This window comes from Mustelus asterias, chromosome 17, assembly GCF_964213995.1.
Source record: "Mustelus asterias chromosome 17, sMusAst1.hap1.1, whole genome shotgun sequence".
In the NCBI taxonomy this organism is placed as follows: domain Eukaryota; kingdom Metazoa; phylum Chordata; class Chondrichthyes; order Carcharhiniformes; family Triakidae; genus Mustelus; species Mustelus asterias.
Genome location: NC_135817.1, coordinates 68668193 through 68691679, shown reverse-complemented (window position 1 = coordinate 68691679; position 23487 = coordinate 68668193). Strand labels below are relative to the sequence as shown.

The window sequence follows — 23487 nt, the reverse complement described above, 5'->3', positions numbered from 1 at the left end:
CACATTTTGGCCCACTCAACCTATCTATATCCATTAGTAAATTTCTTATTTCCTCATTGCAACCTACAGTCCCATCTATTTTAGTATCATCTGTAAATTTGGCTATAGTACCTTCTAGCCTTGTATCCAAGTCATTGATTGCAAATAGTTGGAGCATGAGGACCAAACCCTGTGGTACCCCACTAATGACATCTTGCCAGAAAAAGACCCATTTATTCCGACTCTCTGCTTCTGTCAGTTAGCCAGTCTTCTATCCAAGCTAATGATTACCCCTAACCCCATGTGATCTTACCTTGTGTATTAATCTTATGTGCTGCACATCAAACATCTTCCTAAAGCCCAGATACACTACATCTACAGGATCCCCACTATCCATTTGGCTTGTTACATCTTTGAAAAACTCCAGCAAATTCATCGAACCATGATTTACCCTTTATAAAACCATGCTGACTCTGATGGATTGTGTTTTGACTTTCCAAATGTCCTGTTATTACTTCCTTAATAATGGATTCTAACAATTTCCCAACAACAGACGTTAAACTAACTGGTATATAGTTTCCTACTTTGTGCCTCCCTCCCTTTTTGAATGGAAGCATTACATTAGCATTTTTCCAATCCATTGGAACCATACCTACAACCAGGGAATTTTAAAATATTGCAACCAATCAATCCACTATTTCCGCTGCCACGTCCTTTAATACCCTAGGATGTAGGCCATCAGGCACTAGGGAGTATGAGAAATGAGTGTTGGGGAGTTACATTTTAAATATCCAAGGCAATTCGAGGTAATGTTTCCTAACCTGAAAACTTTGGGCTAATGTTTATTCACATACATACATATAAACCCTCATTGGGATTTATTTCTGGCAGTGGTAGATCTATCATGGTGTGCTAAATCAAATCCATCAATGTCAAATGCATGTCCTCGAATGTTTTGATAAATGAGCACACAAATTCAGACAAAAATTCTGTGCAGGTCTGAATCTCAATCTTATTTCTGACTGACCCTACATTTTCATTCTCGGTCTCATTTTCTAAATACAGTCAGCCTCTACCCCAGAATCAGATTGTCCTTTATTGACAAACATTGCCCTCTCCCCTTCACACAATGTCTCATGCCTTCTTGTTTCTTTCCCACTCAACCTAAATTGAGGCAGTCTCATCTCTTATTAGTACCCATGCAGGCAAGATTATGATTGTAACTCGCAATGTTGCAGATCCTGTGAGTTCAGGCACAGCCTGCTGGTCGTACATTTAGATCCAGTAATTCCCATCCTTTGTGCACGCCTCCCCCCTCTAAAAAACATCACACCGCCCGGCCTTACACATGCCCCAGCAGCTCCACCACCTAAAAATCACAGCTCTACCTCAAAAAAATCCAAAAAGCAGGAAAGAGAAAACAATTCAAACAAAACTAAAAAAAATTGAAAAATTAAAAGCTGAAAGATGAAAACAAGGAGCAAAAATCTGGGTCACTGCAGTGCAGCGCCACTCAGTGGCATCCCCTGGTAAAGCACGAATACAGGAATACTTGCATGCCAAACAGAGCTAAGCAATCCTACAACACAACAGAAGATCAAAGATCTTCAGTCTTAAAACATCCAGTCACGAATGGTGATGGATATTAAAACAATTAACAGGAGGGTGTGGCTCCACAAATATCCCCAATGTGGCTTCCCAATCAGTACAAATGATAAGGCTGAAGCATTTGCAACACCTTCAGCCAAAATTGCCAAATGAAGGATCCATCTCAGCCTCATCCCAAGATTTCCTGCATCACAGATGCCAGTCTTGAGACAATTTCATTCCCTCCACATAATAAAAAGACTGAAGGCACTGGATACTGCAAAGGCAATTTTGATTTGATTTGTCACATTTATTAACATAGTGAAAAGTTATCTTGGGGGCTATACAAAGCATTGAGAAGGAAAGGAGAGAGTGCAGAATGTAGTGTTACAGTCATAGCTAGGGTGAAGAGAAAGATCAACTTAATGCAAGGTAGGTTCATTCAAAAGTCTGATAGCAGCAGGGAAGAAGCTGTTCTTGAGTCGGTTGGTACGTGACCTCAGACTTTTGTATCTTTTTCCCGACCGAAGGTGGAAGAGAGAATGTCCGGGATGCGTGTGGTCCTTAATTACGCTGGCTGCTTTGCAGAGGCAACAGGAAGTGTAGGCAGAGTCAAAGGATGAGAGGCTGGTTTGCATGATGGGTTGGGCTACATTCATGATCTTTTGTAGTTTCTTGCGGTCTTGGGCAGAGCAGGAGCCATACCAAGCTGTGATACAACCAGAAAGAATGCTTTCTATGGTGCATCTGTAAACGCTAATAAGAGTCGTAGCTGACATGACAAATTTCCTTAGTCTTCTGAGAAAGTAGAGGGGTTTGTGGGCTTTCTTAACTATAGTGACGGCATGCGGGGATGAGGACAGGTGATCTGGACACCTAAAAACTTGACGCTCTCGACCCTTTCTACTTCGTCCCCGTTGATGTAGACAGGGGCATGTTCTCCTCAGTGGCGTAACTAGAGGGGGTTCAGGGGCAGCGACCGCTCCCCCGCACACATTCTTCAAAAGTGGCGCCTTTTCAACGGGGCGTTTGAAAAATCCTGAGAAAATATAAATGTATTTAATTTTTTTGGTGTTTATTTTATTTTTCTGTTTTGAGAAAAAGAGAAGGTTTTTTGGTCAAAAATAAATGTTTTTTTTAAAAAGGAAAGAAAATAAATTACTGAGAAAAGAACAGTTGGTTTGCGTGCGACGTAATGATGCCAGACTGTGGTGACATCAGCGCAGGGCGGTGCCTGGACAGGGCAGGCGGGGATTGGCAGAATAGTAATGAGGGGGTGGTCATTTTTTAATGTCGTGGCACCTTTATGTGCTCGCTCCCCCTAACTTTAGAACCTGGCTACGCCCCTGGTTCTTCTTTACACATCCTGAAGTCGATGACAATCTCCTTCGTTTTGTTGACATTGGAGGGAGAGATTATTGTTGCCGCACCAGTTCACCACATTCTCTAACTCATTCCTGTACTCTGTCTCATCATTATTTGAGATCCAACCCACTTACGGTGGTGTCGTCAGCAAACTTGAAAATCGAGTTAGAGGGGAATTTGGCCGCACAGTCATAGGTGTACAAGGAGTATAGTAGGGGGCTGAGAGCACAGCCTTGTGGGGCACCATTGTTAAGGATGATTGAGGAGGAGGCATTGTTGCCTATCCTTACTGATTGTGGTCTGTGAGTTAGGAAGTTCAGGACCCAGTCACAGAGGGAGGTGCTGAGGCCCCAGCCACAGCGTTTGGAGATGAGTTTTGTGGGAATAATAGTGTTGAAGGCTGAGCTGTAGTCAATAAATAGGAGTCTGACATAGGTGTCCTTGTTATCTAGGTGTGCCAGGGTTGAGTGCAGGGCCAGGGAAATGGCGTCTGCTGTGGACCTGTTGTGGCGATAGGCAAACTGCAGTGGATCCAGGTAGTCCAGAAGGCTGGAATTAATTTGTGCCACGACTAGCCTTTCAAAGCACTTCATAATGATGGATGTCAGAACCACCGGCCGATAGTCATTAAGGCACGCTGCTTGGTTTTTCTTGGTACCTGGATGATGGTCATTTTCTTGAAGCAGATAGGAACCTCAGATTGTTGTAAAGAGATGTTAAAGATATCTGCGAATACTCCCGTCAGCTGATCCACACAGGATCTGAGTGCTCCTCTGGGTACCCCATCTGGGCCAGTCACTTTCCGTGGGTTGACCTTTGAGAAAGCTGCTCTGACATCTGCAATGGTGACCCCAGATACAGGTTCATCCAGGGTGGAGGGCATGCTCTTGCCGACCTCTTGCTCAAAAGGGGCATAGAATGCATTGAGTTAATCAGGGAGTGATGCGTTGGAGCCAGCGATTTTACATACCTTCATCTTGTAGCCTGTTATGTCTTGCAGACCTTGCCATAGTTGGTGGGGGTTGGTGTGGCTGGCCTGGGACTCTAGCTTGATCCGGACAACATCCTAACAATAGCACTGTAGGACTTGAGGCCCAGAAATAGCTGCATCTCTGGCCAAGTACAGCTACAACACTGAAATTTACACAGAGTGTGGAAAATTGCCCAGATATGAGCTGTTCACAAAAAGCAGGACAAATCCAACCTGGCCAATTACTGCTCCATTAGTCTACTTTCAATCATTAGCAAAGCAGTGGAAGGAGTCGTCACCAGCACAATCATGCAGCACTCACTCAGCAATAGTCTGCTTCTGATGCTCAGTTTAGGATCTTCCAAGGCCACTCAGCTCCTGACACCTCATTACAGCCTTGGTTCAATCTGTGGGGATTACTGCCTTGACATTTTTGTAGCATGTGACCATGTGTGGCATGGGGCGGGGGGGGGAGAAGGAAGAGAGAGAGAGACTTTCCACTGGTTGGAGTTGTACCTAGCACAAAGGAATATGGCCAATTATTTCAGTATTGGGAAATCACTGCAAAGGTGTCCTCAGAGTAATGTCTGAGGCTCAACCAGAAGTGGGGATGTTCGCTGATGATTGCACAAGAACCCTTCCTTTGCAAACGAATATGTTCAAACCTTGTGACTTTTTTGAATTACCCAGAGGCCTAGTGTGTCTACAGTTCACTGCTGCTTTCTCCATGGCAACACCTCAACCACAGTTGACTTCCCAACCAAACAACACCCTTTTCCCCTGTAGTAAAAATTGTTCTCAGATTCCCTACAGTGCAGGAGGCGGCTATTTGGCCCATTGAGTCTGCACTGACCACAATCCCACCCAAGCCCTATCCCCACAACCCCATGTAGTCACCCTTCTAATCCCTTGACACTAAGGGGCAATTTAGCATGGCCAATCCACCTAACCTGCACATCTTTGGACTGTGGGAGGACACCGGAGCACTTGGAGGAAACTCACGCAGACATGGAGAGAACATGCAAAACTTCACACAGACACAGTCACCCGAGGCCGGAATTAAACCCAGGTCCCTGGCGTTGTGAGGCAGCAATACTAACCACTGTGCCACCCCTTCCTTCCATTAGAAGTGTTGCTTTCTTGCATTTGTCCTGATGAACACAACAGAAACTTTACAATATCTCTTGCATTTTAGCAACATTCGTTCTGTACTACCAGGTGACCATTTTGTTTATAGTGCTACTTCGGTAAATTTTACTCCAATAAATTCCATTCCATAATTCAACCCAGAACATGGGTGCATTTGAACACAAGTGAAAAAGGGAAGAAAGTTGGAAATGTACAGTGGGGATGAAAAAAAACACCAAAAAGTGATGCAGGCATTACAATCATCTTAAGATACATACATGCTCTACCAAGCTATATTTTTGCTCATCATACCTTGACTCTAATCTTAACAGAATACAATAAGATCAACTAAAGCAAGATCTTGACCTGGAGCAAGTCCAAGAATTCTGGATTACATTTTTGAAGGAAAATGAACAGATTTTGCAAAACTACTTTTTTGCTGCAGGTGCTTGATCATATCAAAGAACTAGGGGGGGGGGACCATAGTTTGAGGATAAGGGATAAACATTTAGAATTGAGAGGAGAAGAGAAATTTCTTCACTCAGAGTGGTGACTGTGTGGAATTCACTACCACAGAATGTAGTTGAGGCCAAAACATTGTGAGATTTCAATATGGGGAGGGGGGGGGGGAAAGAGAGAGAGAGAGAGAGAGAGAGAGAGAGAGGGAGGGAGGGAGGGAGGGAGGGAGGGAGGGAGGAGTGGAATGGCCTACTCCTGCTTCTTGTTTCTATGTTTCTAACTTAAGGAATTGTAAAATTGCATAGCTACTTCCCCAGTTAGGTCCGCTGAACAAATGAGCAAAATACAAAAGTAACACAACATATTTTGCAATGCAATCCAAATAGCATGTTACTTTCCATTTATTCACAACAGTTACTCTGAAGCAGAGAGGATATTCTAAAACATTATCACTACAAAATCCTTCAAGCCCACGGTGCTGTCCTTTAAAATTTCAAGTTAAAGACTGGTACCACCTACTTGTACTAAATCACTGCATTTCTCCACACTTTCCAATTTAGTCAGTTGGTTCTTGTCCAGAATCAAAGTAAACGTGTTTGTCACAGACAGAGAAACTGTATCCAAATGCTGCAATCCCATCCCTGATAAATCAACTACTCGATCTGAAAAATAAAAATAAATTCTGAATTAACATGTTGCTCAGAGTTTCAGAATATATTTAATTTTCCATGTACTGAACTTTTGTACCAGTACTCAAATGTGAATATTCATGTCATAAAAAATGTAGGCTATCCTATATTACAAAAGTCCAAATGTAGAATTATAGGAAATCATATGATATTTGTAAGGTGCTCTAAAAAATAAATGCCACATCCAAGATTTATTTGCCAGATTACTAAAATACCAAGGGGTCAATAACAAAATAGAGCAGCACAATTTGTGCACCATTGCATTCTGTTACCCAGTTAGAGTATGTTGATTAATTTCTAAAACTTCCCATGAGAATTACAAAGTCAGGGAGAGAGATCTCGACAGAGCAGCACATCAATCATTACATAATTAAAATACTTGTTGTGGAGGGATTCAGTTGGGGCTGCAGATTTGAGGACTGCTCAAAAATGAAAAACATCAGCCCAGAATTGCAAGCCAACAAGAGTTGGGGGTGGAGGGGGATCCATTGCAGCCATTCTCATCTATTAATTTGAAATAATATAAAAAAGTCTAAGCTTATTTTACAAGTCAATGGCATCAATAAAGTATATGCAGAGAAGATTCTGAAGGTCTCTGGGAGTGGATGCCAGGTTTCAACAGATGATACTGTGGAGCCACATACTTTGGAGACATAACCTTACTTAGCATGAGGTCTGCCAACTGCTGGGTTATGTATGACAAACAGACATGATAAGCATGGTGAAGTAAGAAAGCAAGAAAGAAAATAAGCATGACCCTTAAAGGAAATGAATACTACACGTACCATGTTTGCGTTTGTTGCTTGCCTCGATCTGAACAGTGACAGGGAAGTGGCAAATCATGACCTCTTGTGCCCTAGAAACAGGGCAACTAAATTTCTAGTCCTTTGGACCTTCACTGTCCCAAGCTTTGCATAATTGAATAACCGGAATTTACTGCATTTTGATCCAAAAAGTTGGCCTCACACTGGCAAATAAGACCTTAAGTGGTGCAGGTTAGAATATAAATGTTGGCCAAGATATCAACAGAAATCTCCTTTTTTTAGTGACATGTCCGCTAGCACTCTTGCTTTTGAATCAGAAGGTCACTGGTTTGAGCATTAACTGTAGTACTTGTAGATGATGACATTGCCAGAAGTGCTATCCTTCAGATGAGACAATAAACTAAAGTAAAAGTAAAGTTTATTTATTAGTCACAAGCAAGACTTACATTAACACGGCAATGAAGTTACTGTGAAATTCCCCTTTAAATTCCCCAATAAACTGAAGGGGTTTTGCCTCGTGGGAGTGACTAGAACGAGGGGCACTATTCAAAATAAGGGATCTTCCATTTAAGGAGGAGATAACAGTGGGGTTATGGGGATAGGGCATGGGTAGGACAGTTGACAGGGCAGGCTCGATGGGCTGAATCATGACCTCCTTCTGCACTGTAGAGTAGTGATTCTAGTGAAGTTGATTTTTTTTTCCCTGAGGGTTATGTTTGGATTTCTCTTCCCCAGTTAGCAGGGCTTGGTCATTGAATATATTCAGGGCTAATTGATAAATTTTGATCTAAAAGGGAATCAAATCAGACCAGCCATGATCTTATTGAATGATGGAGCAAGGCTCTAGGGGCCAAACGGCCTGTTCCTATTTCTTTTGTTTGCGTTAATTTTTCAAATCTGATCACTTGGTACGTCCCAGTAAAAATTTATGCCTCACCCAACACTACCAGAAACAGATTTCATTCATCTCATCGCTGTTTGCCTAATTCAGTAGGTCGTGTTTGATTACATAACACAGTTGACTACTCGAAATGTACTGAATTGGCTGCAAAGCACATTTTGAGGGTCTCCAGCTTAAACGCAAATTGTCTTCTTTTGAATGTATGCTGGCAGATAGGACCTCAGTTTAGAATCTCATTGGAAAAAGGACATTTTAATAATGCAGCATATCACATTGGTGTCAGTAGGTGCAAATTATAAAGTAGAGCTTGAACTTACTACCTAATTCTGAGGCAAGTACTGTACTAGAGTTGAACAAAACTGACAGTATTTCAGTTTACCGAGCACGGATCAAAATCAAATCCCATTGTATGTGTCGTTTTTAGTTTTGGGCAAACCATCATGGCTTTAGATACAATTGAGGATGACATTGAAATGCAGAGTCTCAACTAAAAGAGAAAATTGGCCCAAGACACTCCTGCTGGAAACTGTGCATCAGATGAGGAAAAAATAATGAACTCCTTGAATGTTGAACTCATTTGAAAAATGTTCCTTGGACAAACTGTAAAAGGGATACCAGCAGCAAAAGACCTTCATTCATCAACACATTATCACATTCAGAACGGATGAAAGTTCCCCCCCGCCCCCCCAAGCTGAAACAATTTGGTCAGAGGAAAGGTCAGAGGAAAGAAAGTGTACTTTTGATTCAAAGTTTTTTTTTTTAAACAACAGTCTCAAGATATTTCTTTGATTTAAAAAAATCAAATAGTGACATAAAAAATCTGAAACAGACCTGTTGGAACAACAACATTAAATAAAGGGAGCATTCCAATGTACCATTGCGAACAACTAAGGTTAGGACAGCAAATTGACCTGATAGTCACACTTGAGCCATGCAACCCAGGATATCATATCACAGGTTGGAAAATCTGCATTTCCCCAATACTGTATGTCTCTCGTATCACATGGCCCTGGAACAGCCCTAACAACCACTTGCTCTTTTCAATACAGTACAACGATTCTGGGCCACTCCCTATCATTAACATCACTAACTGAAATGTCCTGTGATTAACATCGAGCAAGATAACAATGTTAAAAGATGGTATTGCATGTTACATTTATTTCAAAACAGCGTTTTGACTTGATATCTAGTTTAATTCATGGGATGCTGGCATCATTGGCTAGAACAGCATTTAATTGCCCATCTCTAACTGCCCTCAAGTAAGTTGTGGCGAGTCACTTTCTTAAACCACTGCAGTCCAGATGGTGTAGGTAAACCCACAGTGCTGTGAGGAAGCCAGTTTTAGGATTTTGACAAATGACAATAAAGAAAATGGCGACACAGTTTGTAAGTCAGGATGGTGTGAGGCTTGGCAAAGGGAACTTGCGGGTGGTGGTGTCCCCATGTGTCGACTGCCTTGTCCTTCCAGGTGACAGGGTTTAGAAAGTTGAAAAGAGTTTGCAAGTTGCTGCATTGCACCTTGTATACAGTACACACTGCTTCCACTGTGCTTCAGGTGGAGGGAGTGACTGTTTATAGTGGTGATAGGATGCTGGTTGAGTGAGCTGCTTTGCCTCGGGTGGCAAAAGTCTCAAGTGTTGGAGGAGCCATACTCATCCAGACAAGTCGCAAGTTTTCCACCTTACTTGTGCCTCGTAGATAATGGACTACCACTTTGAGACCATTTCTCACACCCTACCACCTGGACCCCTGGAACATTGTCTTGTAACACCACTGCCTTCCTTTGAAAACCTTCTAATAAACTTTCTGTGATACTGTATTGCTCAATCACCTAAATATTTATTTTCTTGTACCAGACTTCAGCGAGACCACACCTAGACCATGTGTAGTTTTGGTCTCTATACTTAACAAAAATGTACTTACATTGAAGGCAGTACAAAGGTTCACTGGGATGAGGGGGCTGGCCAATGATGAGAGGCTGAGTAAATTGGGATTTTATACTCTGGAGTTTACTGGGGAATCTAAAACAAAAGGACAGTCTCAGGATAACGGCTGAACATTTAGGACTGAAATGAAGAGAAATTTCTTTAAAGGGTGGTAAATCTGTGGAATTCTCTTAAACCTGAGAGCTGTGGGTGCTCCATCATTGAATATATTTTTGATTTCTCGGGGAAATCAAGGGATATAGGGAGCTGACAGAAAAATTAGGTTTAGGCAAAGATCAGCCTTGATTATATTGACTAGCAAAGCAGATGCAATAGGCTCTATGGTCTACTCCAGCTCCCATTTTGTATATTCTTCTCACTATTAACCAATACATTTGTTATCCTCAGTGGGAACATTCTTGCCCGAGTCAGAAGTTGTGGTTTCAAGTTTACTCAGATTTGGGGCAGAATTTTCCAGCCACACTCACCCCAAAACCAGAAAATCCCGTCAGAGGTCAATGGACCTTTGCATGGTCCACCCCCCCCGCTATGATTCCATGGCAAACAGGACATGAAAATTCCCCTCGAACATCTAATCTGCATCGCCAGTGCAGTACATTTCTTAAAAGTTATGGGATGTGGGTGTTGCTAGCCAGGCCAGCATGTATTGTCCATCCGTAGCTGCCTTCTTGAACCACTGCAGTTCGAGGTGTAGGTGCACCCAGTGCTGTTAGGGAGGGAGCTCCAGGATTTTGACCCAGCGGCATCAGGCTGGTGAGTGGCTGGAGGGGAATCTTCAGGTGGTGTTCCCACCTATTTGCTGCCCTTGTCCTTCTACATGGTAGTGGTCATGGGTTTGGAATGTGCTGCTTAAGGAACCTTGGTGAGTTCCTGCAGTGCACTTTATAGAGGGTACACAGCTGCCACCGTTCATTGATGGTGAAGGGGTGGAATGTTTGTGGAAGGGATAGCAATCAAGCTGGCTGCTTTGTCCTGAATGGCATCGAGCTGTGTGTTGTTGGAGCTGCATTCATCCAGGCAAGCGGAGAGAGCATTCCATTACACTCCTGACTTGTGCCTTGTAGATAATGGACAGGCTTTGGGGAGTCAGTGTGAGAGTCATTTGCCACAGGATTCCTAGTCTACGACCTGCTTGGGTAGTCACAGTATTTATATGGCTAGTCCAGTTCAGTTTCTGGTCAAAGGTATCTCCCTGGATGTTGATAGTGGGGAATTCAATGATGGTAATGCTATTGAATGCCAAGGGCCAATGGTTAGATCCTCTCTTCTTGGAGATGGTCATTGTCTGGCACTTGTGTGGCGCAAATGTTACTTGCCACTTGTCAGCCCATGTCTGGATCTTGTCCAGATCTTGCTGCATTTTGACATGGACTGCTTTAGTATCGGAGTCATTGTGAATGATACTGAACATTGTGCAGTCATCAGCGAACATCCCCACTTCTGACCTTATGATGGCAGGAAGGTCATTGATGAAGCAGCTGAAGATGGTTAGGACAATTCCCTGAGGAATTCCTGCAGTGATGTTCTGAATCTGAGATGATTGACCTCCAATCACCACAACTATCTTCCTTTGTGTCAGATTTGATTCCCACCAGCCTTATCATTTGCATCGATGTACTGGGATCCTTCATGATTGAGGACAGGAATATTTGTGGAGCTTCCTCCTCTAGTGAGTTGTTTAATTGTCCAACACCATTTACAGCGAGATGTGGCACGACTGCAGAGTTTATCTAATCCAGTGGTTGTGGGATTGCTTGACTGTGTCTATTACTTGCTGCTTATACTGATTGGCACACAAGTAGTCCTGTTTTGTAGCTTCACCAAGTTGACATCTCATTTTTCAGTATGCCTAGTGTTGCTCCTGGCGTGCCTTCCTGAACTTTTCATTGAAACAGAGTTGATCCCTTGGTTTGGTGGTAATGGGGGATATGCCGGGCCATGGGGTTATTGTGGTTGAGTACAATTTTGCTGCTGCTAATGGCCCACAGCACATCATGGATGCCCAGTCTTGTGTTGCTAGTTCTGTTTGAAATCTATCCCATTTAGCAGGGTGCTGCCACACAACATTATGCAAGGTATCTTGCCATACTGTCAGAGGTGACAACTTTTGAAACGGATGCTATACCAAGGTTTAATCTGTGCTCTTCAATGTTGTATTACTGAACAGAGAAAAACAGAATTAGTAATAAAAGAAAATTTCATGTCAATGCTTTTTGACATAGATTTAATCACCAAAACAGATTACTGATCATTATCACATTTCTATTTGAGGGAGATTGCTGTGCTATATTGGCTGCCTGGATTTCTGATATTACATCAGTGGCTATAGAGAAAAGTAGTTCACTGACTGAAAGTTTTGAGACATGTTGAGGTTGTGAAAAGCACAATACAAATGCAAGTATTTTCTCAAATTCAAAACAATACTGAAGAGAATTGCAACAAGCAATGATATTAAAGTTCCAGAATAAGAATATAATTGGCAAATGAATTACAACATAGATAAATGTGAGGTATTACATTTTAAGCCAGAAAAAAATGAGTTTGCACATCACTAAGTGGGGAAAAAGAACAAAGTAATTTGGGAGTACAAATAAACAAATCAGTAAAAGTAGTGACAGGCTAACAAAGTCATGATAAATCAAACACTAAGGCTTATTTCTAGAGGAATAGAATTGAAAGTAAAGAGATGCTAAACTTATACCAAACCTTGGTGAGACTACATCTGGAGTATTGCATTCTATTTCTGGTGACCATACTATAAAGAGATAGAGGCACTGGAAAGGGTATAAGACGATTTACAAGAATGCTACCAGAAATACAGGCCCTTTTTTTTCCTCTTAAAAAGGAGGGGGGAAGGGGGGACCTATTAAGAGACTCTTACAATTCTGAAAGGTTTGGATTGAGTAAAAATCGAGAAAATGTTTCCACTCATGGGGAACAGCAAAAAGATACAGCCCATAAACATGCGATAATCACCATGAAAAATCAAATAGGGTATTCAGAAGAAACTTTTTGATCCAGAGATTGGCGAGAGTGTGGAACTCACTACCAACAGGAGTAGTTTAGTTGAAGTGAATAGGACGGGTACATTTAAAAAGATTAGTTAAGTAAGTACATGAGAAAAATACTGGGTTATTCTGGCATAATTAAATGAGGATGAACTGAAAAAAAGGCTGAAATGGAACACAAGTAACATGGGCTGGCTGGGCTAAATGATCTGTGCATCCTATAGAAACTGCAGTTAGATGAATAGAAAATCCAAGCACTGATTTTGGACACACAAATTATAGAATACGGACTCTTTTTTTAAAAAAAAAGAAATCCGTAACATTGGTGGACAAAGAGAGAGGGAGAGAAATAAGAGTATTTCGGAGGTCTAGTGCACTGGTTGCTCTGGGAATTGTAGTGACAAGGTGCTGACCGTTTCCCCCTTTCATCTCCACGGCGACAGGTGAGCCGGACAACTACAACCTCCAGGCTGCAGCAATAGGGAGCGACCCTCGGGCAGGTGTCAGCCCGTTACCCTGCAGCTTGGGAGGGGGAAAATAAAACACACACACAGCGGCGACTCCCTCCCTGAAACCTCGGTGCGAGCAGAGGATTGAGAGGCGGCGCCCGACTCGCACAGAAACACCTTACCCGGGGCTGCTTTAACTGTCATGTCGCGAGCCTCCTCCTTCTCCGCCGCCGCCATCACGCAGCAACTTCCCGCGTGCTCAACGCCAAGCAACCGCTCCAACCGCCCATTGGCTGCTGTCACAAAAATACCAACAAAAATACATTTTTTTTAAAAAACAATTAGTTTCATTCTTGCCCCAAAAACCGGTCTCTTTTAATTTTCTAGCCGAGTTTTATTTGTTGTTTTTAAAAAAAAATTTGTGTGGTATCCCCCCCCCTCCTCCCCTTTGACGTTAAGGGCCTTACCCACAATCCTCCTCCCTCTCTGCCCGCGCCATCTTCGTTGTTGAGATGAAGTGAGTTTTTATCCCCAATTTAATCTCTTTCCATCCGCTCTTCCTCTCCATTAAATCGTCCCATCTTCTGTTAAATTATGATGCTGCTAAGTCTGAACAACCTTGATGACCGGCTATTTGTTTCACCAGGGTCGAACTGTGCAGTTTCAGTGGGTATAAAATCTACCCGGGTCACGGGAAGCGCTATGCCAGAATTGATGGGAAGGTAAGAAAAAAAAACTCTTTTCCCCTCCACCAAGTGGAGCAGCCGCAATTCCGCTTTAAACCCGTGGGTTTGCACAGGATAGATAGCCCATGTTATTTTATTGGTGCTGGGTGTAGATTAAAGTTGTATTGACAAGAAGAAGCCATTTGAATGCAAAAGATCTCATAACTAACTAATTGCATGCACTACCTGCAGTGATATAAAACTCTACTGGTGAAAAATCCCAAAAGAGACGTGTGTTTTACATTGTTTCTTCCACTACCTCGGAATGTCCTAGGGTAGTCTACAGTCAATGAAGTAGTTTTCAATTGTGGCCACTGATATAGTGCAGGAAAGGTGACAGCTTCTTTGCTGCAACAAGCTGCCCCACAAACAGCAATGTAATAATGATTACATACTGTATTTTAGTGCTGTTAATTGAGGTATAAATATTGCCTAGGGCACTGGGATAACACCTTGCTGTTCATCAAAATAGTGCTTTTATGTCCACCTGAGATGACAGACATAACATCTCAACAACAGCTTTCATTTATCTAGTGACTTTAACACTCCGGCTCAGGGCATTTCAGTGTTATTATAAAATGAAATGTGATGCTGAGCCATACGTTAGGGCAGATAACCAAAAGTTTGGTCAAGAGGTTGGCTTTAAGGAGTGCCTTAAAAGGAGGAAAATGAGGCAGCAGAGTGGAGACATTTAGGGAGGTAATTTGAGCCCAGGGAGCTGTAAACAATGGCAGAATAATTTAAAATCAGAGGTGCCTGAGACTAAAATTGGAAGAATGCAAATATCATGGAAAGTTGTAGGGCTGGGAGATATCATAGATTATTGAGAGTTTTAAATACAAGAATGAGAATTTTTAAATCATAGAATAGAATCCACAGTGCAGAAAGAGGCCATTTGGCCCATCAGGCCTGCACCAATAACAATCCCACCCAGGTCCCATCCCTGTAAAACCTCCCCCCTATATTTACCCTCCTAATCTCGCTGACACTAAGGGACAATTTAGCATGGCCAATCAACATAACCCGCACATCGTTGGACTGTGGGAGGAAACCGGAGCACCCAGAGGAAACTCATGCAAACACGGGGAGAACGTGCAAACTTCACATAGTCACCCGAGGCCAGAATTGAACCCGGGTCCCTGGCGCTGTGAGGTAGCAATGCTAACCACCGTGCCACCCGAAATGTGTTTAATCTTCAATGAGTACCGAGGTGGAGTGAATGGCACTTGGTGAGAGTTAGGATATCGACAATGGAGTTTTGGATGGTCTTCTATTCATTGACTGTAGCATCTCATCCAAAAGAACAAACAGTATCACACTGGACTGTTTGGTCTAGATTTTTGTGCTTAAGTCTCTGGAGTAGGGCTTGAAATCATAACTTGCTGATTCAAGAAGCATGTTGAGCCATGGACCAGCCTCCCATCCATTGACTCTGTCTACACTTCCCACTGCCTCGGCAACGCAGCCTGCATAATTAAGGACCCCACACATCCCAGACATTCTCTCTCCCACCTTCTTCCGTCGGGAAAAAGATACAAAAGTTTGAGGTCACGTACCAGCCGACTCAAGAACAGCTTCTACCCTGCTGCTGTCAGACTTTTGAATGGACTTACCTTGCATTAAGTTGATCTTTCTCTACACCCTAACTATGACTGTAACACTACATTCTGCACTCTCTCGCTTCCTTCTCTATGAATGGTATGCTTTGTATAGCATGCAAGAAACAATACTTTTCACTGTTAATACTTATGACAGTAATAAATCAAATTTGATTTTTGATCTATGATGTTAGCTTGGACAATTGGCCACAGCATCCAGACTAAAAAGACGAAAATGATCAGGGTTACCAGTCATCGTTTTTCACTGAACTGGGGAAGTAGTTTACTGAAACCAAAAGAGAAAATGCTGGAAAATCTCAGCAGGTCTGGCAGCATCTGTAAGGAGAGAAAAGAGCTGACATTTCAAATCCAGATGACAAAGGGTCATCTGGACTTGAAACGTCAGCTCATTTCTCTCCTTACAGATGCTGCCAGACCTGAGATTTTCCAGCATTTTCTCTTTTGTTTTCAGATTCCAGCATCTGCAGTAATTTGCTTTTATTTAAGTAGTTTACTGAATTGTGGGTATATATTTGGTGAAAGAAATTTTATGGTTGTGATTGCAGTTTTCAGGGTCTTGTGAAGACTGTGCAGTTGGAAACAAATTGTAGATTTGGAAAGAGGAAAAGTCACAACTATTTTCTGATTTGAGTCTTCAATATATCTATGTTGTTTTAACAGTGAACTGTATTATAAATATAATTTGAGATTAAAGTTTGCTTGACTTCATGCCAAGAACGAGATCAATGCTGGAAAAAGCTGATAGCACAAAAGACTGGTTCTAGATAAGATCAATGATTTGTTGCTAATTTTGTTCTTGTTTGTAGGTTTTCCAGTTTCTGAATTCAAAATGCGAGTCGGCCTTCCTCTCCAAGAGAAACCCTCGACAGATCAACTGGACTGTCTTGTACAGGCGCAAGCACAAAAAAGGGCAGTCTGTAAGTGAAAGTATATAACATGTCTCTCTCTGGTTGCATGGCGAAGTGTTATACTTTGTAATGTACACTATTATTCTACTGGTAAGGTGAAACTGTTACTTTAAAGCCACAAAGAAATTCTCAAATGAAAGTACCCTTGGATAATTGCATTAAGTTTATGGTCAGGGACCTTTGCAAATTGGATTGTGTTCATTGGCTTTAAACATCAACTGAAAAACATGTATATCTGAATATTTATCATTACACCAATATATATCAAAAACAAAAAAGACTATTTATCTGAACATGTATATCTGAATAAGGGCGGCACGGTAGCACAGTGGTTAGCACTGCTGCTTCACAGCTCCAGGGTCCCGGGTTCGATTCCCGGCTCGGGTCACTGTCTGTGTGGAGTTTGCACGTTCTCCTCGTGTCTGCGTGGGTTTCCTCCGGGTGCTCCGGTTTCCTCCCACAGTCCAAAGATGTGCGGGTTAGGTTGATTGGCTAGGTTAAAAAAAATTGCCCCTTAGAGTCCTGGGATGCGTAGGTTAGAGGGATTAGCGGGTAAAATATGTGGGGGTAGGGCCTGGCTGGGATTGTGGTCGGTGCAGACTCGATGGGCCGAATGGCCTCCTTCTGCACTGTAGGGTTTCTATGATTTCTATGATTTTTGTCTTAAGTGGAACCTATTCATGCTGACAGTGTTTTTAGTTTAATTATGTAACTGATATTTGATATTCAGGATTTATTAGGATGTTCATAAATCACTGTAACCTAAGGTGACTTCAATTCATGTCTTTTTTGTTTTTGATATATTTTGGTGTAATGAATTTAATAACAATGGGAGAGACAGCTTTCTGCTGGCAAGCATTTGAGAATTACATGAACGGTGTTTTTTTTAAAAAGTGTACAGAATATTTCTTTTGGTCTTCTGGTTTGGGTAATATTGTAAGAAGTTTAACAACACCAGGTTAAAGTCCAACAGGTTTATTTGGTAGCAAAAGCCACACAAGCTTTCGAGGCTCTGAGCCCCTTCTTCAGGTGAGTGGGAATTCTGTTCACAAACAGAACTTATAAGACACAGACTCAATTTACATGAATAATGGTTGGAATGCGAATACTTACAACTAATCCAGTCTTTAAGAAACAAAACAATGGGAGTGGAGAGAGCATCAAGACAGGCTAAAAAGATGTGTATTGTCTCCAGACAAGACAGCCAGTGAAACTCTGCAGGTCCACGCAACTGTGGGAGTTACAAATAGTGTGACATAAATTCTGATTCTAGGATCGCATGATAAAGACTCAGGGGGAAAAAAGCAGAAATATTTATGTGAAATAGTGTGACATAAACCCAATATCCCGGTTGAGGCCGTCCTTGTGTGTGCGGAACCTGGCTATCAGTTTCTGCTCCGCGACTCTGCGCTGTCGTGTGTCGCGAAGGCCGCCTTGGAGAACGCTTACCCGAATATCAGAGGCCGAATGCCCGTGACCGCTGAAGTGCTCCCCAACAGGAAGAGAACAGTCTTGCCTGGTGATTGTCGAGCGGTGTTCATTCATCCGTTGTCGCAGCGTCTGCATAGTTTCCCCAATGTACCATGCCTCGGGACATCCTTTCTTGCAGCGTATCAGGTAGACAACGTTGGCCGAGTTGCAAGAGTATGTACCGTGTACCTGGTGGATGGTGTTCTCACGTGAGATGATGGCATCTGTGTCGATGATCCGGCACGTCTTGCAGAGGTTGCTGTGGCAGGGTTGTGTGGTGTCTTGGTCACTGTTCTCCTGAAGGCTGGGTAGTTTGCTGCGGACAATGGTCTGTTTGAGGTTGTGCGGTTGTTTGAAGGCAAGAAGTGGGGGTGTGGGGATGGCCTTGGCGAGATGTTCGTCTTCATCAATGACATGTTGAAGGCTCCGGAGGAGATGCCGTAGCTTCTCCGCTCCGGGGAAGTACTGGACAACGAAGGGTACTCTGTCCACTGTGTCCCGTGTTTGTCTTCTGAGGAGGTCGGTGCGGTTTTTCGCTGTGGCGCGTTGGAACTGTTGATCAATGAGTCTAGCGCCATATCCTGTTCTTATGAGGGCATCTTTCAGCGTCTGGAGGTGTCTGTTGCGATCCTCCTCATCCGAGCAGATCCTGTGTATACGGAGGGCTTGTCCGTATAGACTACTCTCCGGAATCGGTTGCATTCTTGGACACGCGCATCTCCATTAAGGACGGTCACCTCAGCACCTCACTGTACCGCAAGCCCACGGATAACCTCACGATGCTCCACTTCTCCAGCTTCCACCCTAAACACGTTAAAGAAGCCATCCCCTACGGACAAGCCCTCCGTATACACAGGATCTGCTCGGATGAGGAGGATCGCAACAGACACCTCCAGACGCTGAAAGATGCCCTCATAAGAACAGGATATGGCGCTAGACTCATTGATCAACAGTTCCAACGCGCCACAGCGAAAAACCGCACCGACCTCCTCAGAAGACAAACACGGGACACAGTGGACAGAGTACCCTTCGTTGTCCAGTACTTCCCCGGAGCGGAGAAGCTACGGCATCTCCTCCGGAGCCTTCAACATGTCATTGATGAAGACGAACATCTCGCCAAGGCCATCCCCACACCCCCACTTCTTGCCTTCAAACAACCGCACAACCTCAAACAGACCATTGTCCGCAGCAAACTACCCAGCCTTCAGGAGAACAGTGACCAAGACACCACACAACCCTGCCACAGCAACCTCTGCAAGACGTGCCGGATCATCGACACAGATGCCATCATCTCACGTGAGAACACCATCCACCAGGTACACGGTACATACTCTTGCAACTCGGCCAACGTTGTCTACCTGATACGCTGCAAGAAAGGATGTCCCGAGGCATGGTACATTGGGGAAACTATGCAGACGCTGCGACAACGGATGAATGAACACCGCTCGACAATCACCAGGCAAGACTGTTCTCTTCCTGTTGGGGAGCACTTCAGCGGTCACGGGCATTCGGCCTCTGATATTCGGGTAAGCGTTCTCCAAGGCGGCCTTCGCGACACACGACAGCGCAGAGTCGCGGAGCAGAAACTGATAGCCAGGTTCCGCACACACAAGGACGGCCTCAACCGGGATATTGGGTTTATGTCACACTATTTCACATAAATATTTCTGCTTTTTTCCTCCTGAGTCTTTATCATGCGATCCTAGAATCAGAATTTATGTCACACTATTTGTAACTCCCACAGTTGCGTGGACCTGCAGAGTTTCACTGGCTGTCTTGTCTGGAGACAATACACATCTTTTTAGCCTGTCTTGATGCTCTCTCCACTCCCATTGTTTTGTTTCTTAAAGACTGGATTAGTTGTAAGTATTCGCATTCCAACCATTATTCATGTAAATTGAGTCTGTGTCTTATAAGTTCTGTTTGTGAACAGAATTCCCACTCACCTGAAGAAGGGGCTCAGAGCCTCGAAAGCTTGTGTGGCTTTTGCTACCAAATAAACCTGTTGGACTTTAACCTGGTGTTGTTAAACTTCTTACTGTGTTTACCCCAGTCCAACGCCGGCATCTCCACATCTTGGGTAATATTCACAGGTTATGATGAGAAAGTCATTTGAACCTGAAATCAAATATGCATTTTGTAAAAAGTTTGAGTGAATTGACATGATGAAGTCTTCCTAAACATTTAAAATAACTTCTATTCGATGTTCAAGCTTCTCAGACGCAATTTCCATTTGTTAACACTTTTGCAAAGAACTGTGCCTGACAAAGCCATGTTAATTTTGAATTATGCATGTTTTCCCCATTCTAGTATTGCCATGTTTCCCAAGAATGAAGAGAATTGGCACACTTATTTTTAGTCTGTGACACTGTCCATTTTAAAGACATGCATCCTTCTTTCCACAAATAATGCTCCATTGCATAACTTCATTCCTGAGTATAGGCATCTTAGAAACCTGTTTTAGGTGGTTGCTGGAATCAAAGCAGGGACCTGGAATATATTCAAATATTATCTTGACTAAAATTATGCAGTTTCAAAAACACAAGCCACAGATAAAGCGTTCCATTTATTGTCCGTGTTTTAGGTTATCGTCATGTTTAATTAGTACTGAGTTTTCTCAGTTAACAATTTGAAATGAAGCTAAAAACAGCTTGACACAATTGAATTTAATTTTTCAAAACTTTTTACCTCCTATCAGGAAGAGATTCAGAAAAAGCGCTCCCGTCGTGCAGTGAAGTTCCAACGGGCTATTACTGGTGCCTCTCTTGCTGAGATTATGGCTAAGAGGAATCAGAAGCCTGAGGTGCGCAAGGCTCAACGTGAACAAGCAATCAGGTAAGAACTGATTGTGCCAAGTAGAGTTTTCTGTTGTAAGTTTATTGATTACTTGCACTGTAGTGCAAATAATTGGAAACATTTTTGTATGGCTACGGTATGTGTATTTTTCTTAGTTGACAAGTTATATCCAGTTGATCAGCCTCAATATATTGTAATGTTCGGGTGTTTTCATTACGTTGCATCTTGTGAGAACCAGAATTCTTCCAGTACAAATAATTGGGGGAAAGTTGCTCAACTCTCTTCTGATCCACAGGGCTGCCAAGGAGGCTAAGAAGGCCAAAGCTGCAACAAAGAAAGTCAGTGCAGCTACAGCTAAGGTAGTGAAACAGATACAACTCTTTAAATTATTGTTCTGATTATTGGAACTTCATTCTATTTGGGTAAAGATATTCAAAACATATGAAGTATCTAAACTGTAACATTTAAACATTTTGAATTAGAGTAAAATATAACTATTTGTTCTTATGTTGTGCGAGATTAATGTATTTCAATCTAAAATTTAACTGTGGTTCTATTTTGCGTGGCATTGGAAAAGATCAAAAATTAGACGTGTAACATAACATAAAAATGGGGAAGAAAAGAATCATTCAGTTCGAGCAGTGCCAGAAGACTGGTGGTCAGCTAATGTTTGCCCCCCCCCGCCCCAAAATTATATATGAATTACAAATCCAAGGAATTAGCTTAATGGCGATGGTAGGAATAATGCCCAAGCACATAATAATCAACATTGATTCTGAAAGGGGCGGTCAACCTTCAAAAAGTTTATTTATTAGTCACAAGTAGGCTTACATAAACACTGCAATGAAGTTACTGTGAAAATGCCATGGTTGCCACACTCTGGCACCTGTTTGGGTACGTTGAGAATTTAGCATGGGCAATTCACCTAACCTGCACATCTTTGGACTGTGGGAGGAAACCCACGCAAGCACGAGCAGAACATGCAAACTCCACATAGACAGTGACCCAAGCTGGAAATCAAGCCTGGGTCTCTAGCGCTGTGAGGCAGCAGTGCTAACCACTGTGCCACCGTGCCAAGAAGTGACAGGCAGGTAAAGGGAATGTGATAGACGCTATTTGAATTTGTGAATGTGATGGAATACTTCACACTTAATCTGAATGAGTGCTGTTCCAAAAAAACACTGGAGCTCAACACCATACAGACAAAACAGTCTGCTTGACCGGCACTCACTGCCTTAATCATTTCATTCCCATCATCAGTGTACAGTGGCAGCAGTGTGTGCCATCCACAAGATTCACTGAAGCAACTTTCTAAGCCACTTTCCAAACCTATGGCCTCCGCCTAGAAGGTCACAGGCAAAAGGTATATGGGAACAATGCCGCCTCCAAGCTGTGCACCATCTGATTTGGGACTGCGTCACCATTCCTTTACTGTCATTGGGTCAATATCACAGAATACCCTATCTAAAACTACTGTGGGTATACCCATATTACACCAGTTCAAGGCGCTGGCTTCCTGCCACCTTGTGGGCAATTGGGGCTGGGCACAAATGCTCGCAATACTCGTGAATTAATTTTTTAAAAGTCCTGAGACAAGTCAAGTAGCAGAATTGAATAGCAATCTGACTACCAAATGGAAATCAAGGATTGGGGGTTGAAGGTAGTTACTCATCGACAAATGGTGAGTAGTGGTGTTCCACAAGAATAGATGCTGGGGCAGCTGTTTGCCATAAATTGGGCCTCAGAAATCTGAAGTAAAACTAGAAAATTTGCAGCTGACACCAAATTGGGTGGCTAAATAGAGGAGAAAAATATAGGAAGTTATTCATATATTTGCAATATATGCATATAATTGGCAAATGACTTCAATATAAGAGACTGAGCGTTTGGGTAGGAGTTAAAATGCCATCTACTTGTCTGAAAGTAAGTATCTAAATAGGAACATCTGGGGGTATTGTTCCAAAACACTCAATATAGCGATGCAGGTTAATAAGAGGTCCAGTTGAAAAGCAGAGAAGTTAAGTTAATCTTGTTTAGACCTTAGTTAAATCAGCTGTGGTATACTGCAAAAGGTTCTGATCTCTATTGAACAATAAGGCAATGGTGAAGGTCCAAAAAGATGAGAATTATGCCTGAACTTGAGGTTATACCCATCTGAAAAGATTGAACAGTTTTTTTTATAGCAAAAAGATTATGAAAGGGTTTGGTAGGGTGGCAAAAAAATCTTTCACCTATAGGTGAGGCCACAAGTAGAAGCCATAAATACATGATAGTTACTAATATTTCCACTAGAAAATTCACAAGATGCTTCTTTACCCAAGGTGGTTAGAATGTGGGAACTCTCTGCCATAATGGTTGAGGCAAATAGCATAGCTGCAATTAAGGGGAGGCCAGATAAAAGCACATCAGGGATAAAATAAAAGTAAAATAGGATGTACTTGAGGGCGTTAGTTGAAGGCTGCTAGGTGATTTGTGTGGAGCCGAATGGTTAGTTTCTGTGCTGTAAATGCTTGGCATTTTGGAATCAGTGTATATTGTCACAACTCTTCCATGATTTTCATTTAATGTTTTTGTATTTCTAGGCTACTCAGAAAGCAGCACCCAAACAGAAGTTTGCCAAGCCAATGAAGTCTCAGGCTCCACGTGTTGGTGGAAAACGCTAAACATCGTTAACTGTTGATATAAAATAAAAATCACTGAATTTTTTCAGGTTTTATGTCTTGC

At 42.6% G+C, this 23487-nt stretch overlaps 2 protein-coding genes across 3 annotated transcripts in view; one reads left to right on the top strand and one right to left on the bottom strand.

The window, feature by feature from the left end:
- The window catches only part of cep97 (centrosomal protein 97), an 82951-nt gene that overhangs the window by 47906 nt on the left and 11558 nt on the right, over positions 1-23487 (bottom strand). For both annotated transcript variants that reach the window (XM_078232912.1, XM_078232913.1), the window contains exons 2-3: positions 13428-13541; positions 6008-6150 (exon numbers count right to left, since the gene is read on the bottom strand). In XM_078232912.1, coding sequence (XP_078089038.1) covers positions 6008-6150; positions 13428-13541 — 257 coding nt within the window. The remainder of the gene's footprint in view (positions 1-6007; positions 6151-13427; positions 13542-23487) is intronic.
- Positions 13535-23469, top strand: rpl24 (ribosomal protein L24). The gene is made up of 6 exons (XM_078232915.1): positions 13535-13762; positions 13892-13967; positions 16396-16506; positions 20666-20802; positions 21059-21122; positions 23346-23469. The coding sequence occupies exons 1-6, from the start codon at positions 13758-13760 to the stop codon at positions 23424-23426; spliced, it is 474 nt and encodes a 157-aa protein (XP_078089041.1). The 5' UTR covers positions 13535-13757; the 3' UTR covers positions 23427-23469.

Bases quoted from the DNA above. Each gene is read 5' to 3' on its own strand.
- rpl24 (XM_078232915.1), top strand. The intron at 16,507-20,665 runs GTAAGTGAAAGT...ACCTCCTATCAG, and splicing joins AGCACAAAAAAGGGCAGTCT to GAAGAGATTCAGAAAAAGCG. The intron at 20,803-21,058 runs GTAAGAACTGAT...TCTGATCCACAG, and splicing joins CAACGTGAACAAGCAATCAG to GGCTGCCAAGGAGGCTAAGA.